The sequence below is a fragment of the Ambystoma mexicanum genome, chromosome 3p (genome assembly GCF_040938575.1).
Source record: "Ambystoma mexicanum isolate Mex_15411 chromosome 3p, UKY_AmexF1_1, whole genome shotgun sequence".
NCBI classification, from domain to species: domain Eukaryota; kingdom Metazoa; phylum Chordata; class Amphibia; order Caudata; family Ambystomatidae; genus Ambystoma; species Ambystoma mexicanum.
This window is the reverse complement of record NC_090925.1, coordinates 781,830,479-781,838,107: the sequence shown is the minus strand read 5'-3', so window position 1 is coordinate 781,838,107 and position 7,629 is coordinate 781,830,479. Positions and strand designations below refer to the sequence as shown.

Sequence of the window (7,629 nt, the reverse complement as noted above, 5' to 3'; positions counted from 1 at the left end):
TCAGCAGGATCAAAGGCCAAAGGCCCACAGTCTCCTACTGTTATTATTCACCTGGCAGTCCCACCAGTTCAGATTGAGCCCCTTACAAGAGGGCATTCCACAAATTCAGTATCTTTACAGTTTGTTTTTCCCTTAATTTCCCTTCACAGGCAAAAGCGATGGAACAATGGCCTCCTTATAATCTTATAAGAGGTCCCCAATGTACCAATCCAATGAGACCAAATATAGGCTTTCCACCAACACAGAGGAGTGGTCACTAATATGTTCTACTCAGTGATGGCACCCAGATGTGTCCACCACTCCTCCTGATCTTAATCAGTAGGTACCAATGGTTGGAAACGTCTGCCTGCAGTAACAGGGTGTCAGCAGCAATTACCCCGAATCATGCACAATAGGCTTCTTGACACCTATCCTCAGTGCGCAGAACACAAGACTCCACTGTCTTACCCGTTACTCCTGAACAGGGCAGAAAGGTCCTCCTGCATGAGTGTAGTGGAGCCACAGAGTCAGGGAAATGTGGGCCGCGTACCGCGTCAGGCACAACAAACAGCAAAAAAAAAAAAAAAGAAACCGCAAACTGCCACTTCCTTCTTTTCCAGCCACTGCCGTCACCCTATGCTTTTTACCCCATGCGGTAAAACGGTATTCCGCGTCCCACGGCACGACAAGCTGCTGTACGAATTCTGAGGAAATTCGAGGAAAGGACCTTGCAGCCTCGCTGTGCAAGCAGGAAACAGGGGAATCAAGCCACACCTCCGACGATCAGCACACAATCACAACCACCGTCGTAGTGGGCGTCTCCAATTGTCAAATGCACGTGTCGTCTACAAGTGCAATGTAGAGCGGTTTATTCTAATGCAAATATGCTTTCTCAATAATGTTAGTCAGTGCAAATATATTTGCACTGGCACCCTGGCACCTCTAAATCAAGATTGGTTAAATGGCAGTATGTGAGTGATTTCAAGCCACAGCTTAATTTCAGTCATTGTATGATAATATGATATGTTATTTACAACGCCCTTAATACCCAGAGGTTTCTAAGCATGGACCCGGGGAATGAACCGTTGTTGCTCCGTGTCATCTGGCTTCCAAGGTGAGCACGTTGCCCCTGAGGTATCCTCCCAAGACATTAAAATTCAGGCAAATATTTTATCCGGCTTACCTGGCATGAATAATCATCTATTATTTCGATGCTTTCTACAGTCTCCCTTTTTACATATTGGTAATTATACTTTCACTCCACGTTGTACCCCAAGTATGAGGAGATTTCTAATTAACACGTGAGTGTAATAACAGGGAGTGTCCAGTCAAGGCGATCATTTATTCTTTAGGCGTGTGATTATTGTTTTAATGTCCAATTGGACTGCCACGGTAAATCCATCCAGACATCTTGTTTTTGTCTAGAATGTCCACTCCTATTCAAAGTTGCCTTATAATGCCAAAGAATATCGCTCACAATCTGTAATACAAATGCAAGTGTCTTGAGCTGCCTGCTCCTGGAGGCAATTTCCAAATAACCAGAACGTCCAGCTGCCATGCAGTTCTATCACGGCAATCATATTGTGCCACTGCTGTGCATTTTTATGGATCATATGATTCTTCACCCACTTTTTTAAATCTGACTTTTTACAGTGTTTGCCTAAGCTTTTTATATTTTTGTTTTGTGTATTATATAATCTGACTGAGCTTTTGCATCAACTAATTTAGAGTCATGTATGTGAGCAGATCTTTATAGTCTATTGTTATCTAAAATAATTTGCTGGTTACAGAACAGTATCTGCCTCATTAAGAGTGTGGCGGTATGGGTTTAACGGTGCCGGTAATGCTGCCGGCGCTGTTAAACCCATACCGCCGCATTACGAAGTCCCCTCGCGGGACCCGCTCAGGACGTCTGGTCAGAGAATGCAAACAACGGGCTCTTATTAACGGGCCAGTTGTTAGCATGTTCCCTATTCCCATTGAGCCCTATGGGGGCTCAAATGGCAAAGGGGATGGTCCGGGTCTGGGTTCCCTGAATGGGGAAATACCGGGCCCTCCAAAGTCGGAATGGCTCGGTATTTCCCCATTCAGGGAACCCGGACCCGAGTTTGGAGGCAGCCTTGCCCTTATTAAAGGCATGCCTGCCTCCAAACTCCTAATGAGGCCCCATATGTTTTAACAAAGTATCAGCTAGGTATACATATTTATTAAAATCTACTCATCAAAATGACCAGTTGCCGGATGTTGCGATTGTCCGCAGGGAGAAGGTTGCCAACGTCCATCACAATATGGGACGCTTTCGGCATTAGATATATTACATCGGTGGATGTTGTCATCCATCCACTCCCAAAAATGAGGGCACCTATTTTGTCTTAGAGCATTGCTGTAGGTCTTTAAAACAGCCTGTCCCAGTGTGAGGGAGGAATGATCACTGTTCAGATTTGTCAATATCATAAGAGCTTCTTCTATATCGATATAAACATAGTCGCTGGTAAATCTGTAATCTATAATGTCGTATATAATATCATATCGCCCTCGATAGCGTTCAGTCAAGTGTACTTCACAGGTATACAACCTTTAATTTGACGGTTTAATATTATTAAATGTTTCATTTCTAAAACATTCTGTCAGTCTTCACCTTTTATATCAGTACTTTCCTGTCTCAACAAGACATCAGGGATTGCTCAAATATTATTTAGCACTTCTTGGTTTGGATTGCATTCTAAGGTCTGTGGACATGTGGCATTGAGGTCATTCCCCAGCATAATGGCCACATTGTTTTCAGGATTGTTTATCCTGGATAGAAGATCCTCTGAAGCCTCATGCATAGTGGCAATTTGTGTTTCCTCATATGGTGTTTCCTCATATGTGAGCATTCCTACAAGGGTAGTGATACTGGAGTAATTACTCTAATATGTTCATTGATTTCTATTTCACTGAGTCTCAAGCCTCATCACAATACTCACAACCCTCCCACCCACCCAGGTGGTCATGACTATACATTTATTAAAATAGGAAGAATCTGTTCCACAATACACTTTTATACAAGTAAGCAGTGGAGCGTGTGACCTTGATGACTGGTGGATAGTTTAAGGAAAATAAATACATTCTGTAGATGAATAGAAAACACTCATGTGTGAGTACTGGGACGAGACCCTGTGTGATAGCCTTGCTATTCTTTTGCTTTGCTCGGTAATCCAACACACATCCTTGTAAGCTAATTGTTTTAATAAGATATAACTTTGCCCATTGTATTAATAATATGCTATTCCCACATATCTTACTGCAACCCAAGTTATCTGGAGCCTGCAGGCGGTCATATGATTGCCTGCTTACTGTATGCTGCCACATGTATGGTGTTAGAGCAGCAAATAAACTGTCAAAAAACAAACACATATACAAATACCATTTTTATTAACTTTTGCTAGTCATCTTTGATCTTGATATCATATAATCTCGTGTGTTTCTTTCGGGCCTCCAAAAGATAATAAATATTTTGGGGGAAAATATACAGTAGAGAAGACCAGCACTTGAGGACAAAATGGCAAATATTTCCACAGCGACTAGATACTTTCCCTTCGTGCTGAGATAGGCTGGAATGAAGGAGAGCCAGACGCTGACGAACACCAGCATGCTGAAGGTGATGAACTTGGTCTCGTTGAAGCTGTCGGGCAATTTCCTGGCGAGGAAGGAGACCAGGAAACTCACACTGGCCAAGAGTCCCATGAACGCCAACATGCAGTAGAACCAGACGATGGAGCCCTCATTGCATTCCACAATGATGTCCCGCATGGCAGAACTGGTGATATGTTCAGGGAACGGAGGTGATGTTGATACCCATACAACCCCACCAGTCACTTGAACTGATGTGGAGGTCAGAATGACAGTGTAGGATAACTTTGGACCTACAAACCTCTTGAGATTACTATCAGGCTTTGTGGCATTGAAGGCGATCACCACTGTGAACGTTTTTGCAAGCACGCAAGAAACGCACAGCGAGAAGATAACTCCAAATATGATTTGTCGTAAAATGCAGGTGACTTTCATGGGAAAGCCAATGAAAATCAGGGCACAGAGGAAGCACAGCATGAGCGAGACGAGCAGGAGGTAACTGATCCCACGGTTGTTGGCTCTCACCACTGGAGTGTCCCGGTACCAAAAAAAGACCACAAGAACACAGAAAGCATTTAGGGACAAGAATATAGAGATGAAGGCTAAAGCGAAGCCAAGAGTTTCGTCATAGGACAGGAATACAATATATTTTGGAATGCATCTGTCGCGCAACGCACTGGACCAGTGATCATCGGGGCACTTCATGCAATCTGTGGAATCTAGGAAAGAAAAAAAGAGTTTAAACTGCCCAATCATCAATACATCAAATATTGAACTAGCTAAAAAATATCACAACCTAAGTAAACCAAAAATACAAAAGGAAGGTGTTCAGCACATCACGTATTTCAAGAACATATTGGGTACGACTTATGTTTTTGTTGATTTTTACATTCACGTTTATATCATGAATGTTGCTAATATATGGTTAATTCACTTTAAATTAGTGCTGTCTTGACACATGTAACAGCTCCAATGCATCCTAGTTGGTGTAACCACATTGCAATATTCGGTTTGGAGAAAAAAACGACTACTTATAGGCAATACTTGTTTCCTAGCATTTCACTGGAGCCTTTCCCATGAATACCCTCAGGCACCTTCACTGGAGCAGCCGCCATCTTATCAATGTCTAACAATCATTTGCACACAGTAGTACTGTCACTGTTATTAAATGCAAATTCATTTTAATGATAAATGCTGTGGATGTCGGTATAACCATGAATGCTGCAGTGTAGACGTTATTGATTGCAAAGTCAGAGCTCATTAATCCAGGGTGAAAGATGACAAATAGCCATTTAAAATGAGGGGTAACCGGAACAGGTGGTAACAAATCAACTTTACATGCGCGAATGGTGTGAACAAAACATGTAGAATCGTTTGACTTGAAATGGGATATTATTAATCATTAGTCCGCGCGTCAGCCGGCAGCACCGCATTCAGTCATGCAAACCCGCAATTGCAGAGGCGTTGCTAGGGGGCATGGGGGGTGGGCTGAGGGGGCTATAGCCCAGGGTGTTTTGGTTGTAGCTACGGATAGAAGCTCAGGTACTACAACCAAAAGGCTATAGCTAGCCGCCAATCCCGCCAATCCCGACATTAGTTTAGCCCCTGATCTTTTCCAGACCTAGCAACACCCCTGCATCTACCGATTACATTTAAATAGAATATATATTTTTTCATTTATTCAGGTAAAAGGTAATCGCCCTTGTGAAGAAGATTATGAGAGGGAAAGGGTTATGTTGGCTGAGTGATTCAAAAAGCACTGCTTTCAAGATTCATCAGTGATAAATACTAGAGGGCTGCTTAAACAAAGGCACTCCCTATTGTGCCCTAAATCAGTCTAGGAAAATCAAGAACTCCTGCAATCCATAAAACAGTAGAATGTGACGGTTTGAAATATTACGTGTTGTGATAGGATCAGTGGCCTGACCCTGTCAAGAGGGATGGGGACCCCTCTCAACTTTGAGCAAGAGGCCTAGTAGGATGTTTGCTGGAGCCGGTCCTGCCCGAAAGGCGCAGTGAGGGAGGTGGGAGGACCCCAGTCTCTGTCCCTTCTACCTGTGCCTGCCTGCATTTGTCAAGTACCATCTGCCATCACCCAGGATCCGGGAGGACAGCTCAGGCGCAACACGTTTGTCTTACAAGCATTCCCCATTATTACGCGTGCTATAAAAGATGAACTAATGAATTAACACTGTGCCCTGTTCTGATCAATGTTCTTTTTCAGGAATCCAGAGCCCAGAAGTCCATGCTGCGGAGGCGGGAACAAGCAACCCAACAGTGAGAGAAGCAGCAGGAAATAGCAGGGCGGGAGAGGGGACCCGCTGCACACCAGCAATGAGAAAGCTTCAATACATGCTCACAGGAAGTTTCAGAGGAATTGTATTATTTGGAAACCACGCTCATAAGAACTTTAAGACAGAATGTGTTTGTCTACTGTGGGACCTCAGACTGACCCGCTTAGGAGGGGGTGGGGGGGGGGTGTTAGATTCATTTTAAGGCCTGGTACCTGTATGACATGAGGGGAGGAACAAGTTAATGATTGACCTAGGGAACGAGGTGGGCTCCAGAACAAATGGGAGGTGGAGGAGCATAAAGAAGGACACAGGAAAAGTGGCATTGTGGGTTGTTCGGGTGAGGCCAAAGAAGGAGGAGGTGGATGGATGACCAATTAGAAGGACAGTGCAGCTGAGCTTGGAGGAGGATTGTATAGAGTGTGTGCAAAGTGAGGTATTGGTTGGGGAAACATTGTGGTACTTGGGTGTGCAAGTGCATGTATGGTGAGTGAAGGGAGTGCAAGAATAGGGGATGCATGTCAGAGTGAGTAAATCAGGTGAATGAGAGAGTGAAAGATGCAAAGCTGTAAAAGAAGGAGTGGTGGAGTGGAGTGTGGAGTGGAGTGCAGTGGAGAGGGGGGAGTAGTGGAATGGAGAGCAGAGAGTAGTAGAGTGCAGAGGGAAGAGTAGTAGGGAGTAGGGTTCTCAGTGATAGAAAGATGCAGAGTGTGGAAGGTAGAGAAAGCAGGGGTGAAGAATAAAGGTAAAAGGGAGGAGAGAACATCAGGTGAGGAGTATGACAGCGTGAAAGGAAGAGGGCTAAGTGAGACCTGGGTGATTAAAGGCACATTTCTTAAGATCCTTTGGGGTTTTGTGAGACCAATTTAGGATTCCCCAGTGAACCAGATGGAGAAAACAAGCCCATGGGAGATGAGAGAGAGAGGGATGGCCGGGATGGCCATTAGTGAAACACAATTCAAACATGCTTATGTAATAAGCCCCGAGCCGCAGGGGCATTACCGAGTCAGGTAATGCCCCGGGGCCCATATCTACAGGCCTGAGTGAAGCGAGGACCTTAACAAAGGCCCCAGGGCATTACCTGACTCAGTAATGGCCCCGCGGCTCAGAGATTATTGCTATTAGTACTCTGGCCCTTAAAACCAGGATACTAAAATTATTTTTTTCTGTTCTAAAAAATGGGCATCGGGGAAGGGAAAATGAAGTCTGTTTTACCTTTCCATGGTGGCCATTGAAAAAAATAGAAAAAATGTAACAAAAAAAAATGCCCCCCATGGAAACGGGAGAAGGGACATGTACTCCCTTCTCTCTTTCCATGGTGCCCATTAAAAAAGTAAACAAAAAATGGCTGCCATGGAAAGGAGAGAAGGGACTACGAGTAGTCCCTTCACTCCTTTCCATGACAGCCTGTCGTGGATCGGGAGCTGATGCGCTGGGGACAGAAGTGTTCCCAGCGTGTCTGCTCCAGAAATGGACCTAAAAGAAGGTAATGTAAGTGGGATTGGGAGGGCTGGCATTCTTTGGATTGAGCGGTCAGGGGGAGGAAAAACACTTACCTCAATCCCCGGTGGGGGAAGATGGCAGCCTCCAGCCGTGTGGTGGCTCTGAGTGGGGATTACCCCGTTTGGAGCCTCCTCATTGGCTGAGTGGTTGCCACACCACCTCGCCGGGGACATGAAGGAACATAGTGGGGAGAGGGATTCCTGGTCGGGTAAAGCCCTGGCGAGGGCCATTCAGATTGATTGTT

General features: G+C 44.8%; 1 protein-coding gene across 1 annotated transcript in view; it reads right to left on the bottom strand.

Annotated features, from left to right (window-relative positions):
* Positions 1-3,393: 3,393 nt before the first annotated feature.
* Positions 3,394-7,629, bottom strand: part of LOC138579955 (extracellular calcium-sensing receptor-like) — a 160,143-nt gene continuing 155,907 nt past the window's right edge. Inside the window, exon 5 of the mRNA XM_069650180.1 lies at positions 3,394-4,310. Within this exon, the coding sequence (XP_069506281.1) occupies positions 3,394-4,310 (917 nt within the window). The remainder of the gene's footprint in view (positions 4,311-7,629) is intronic.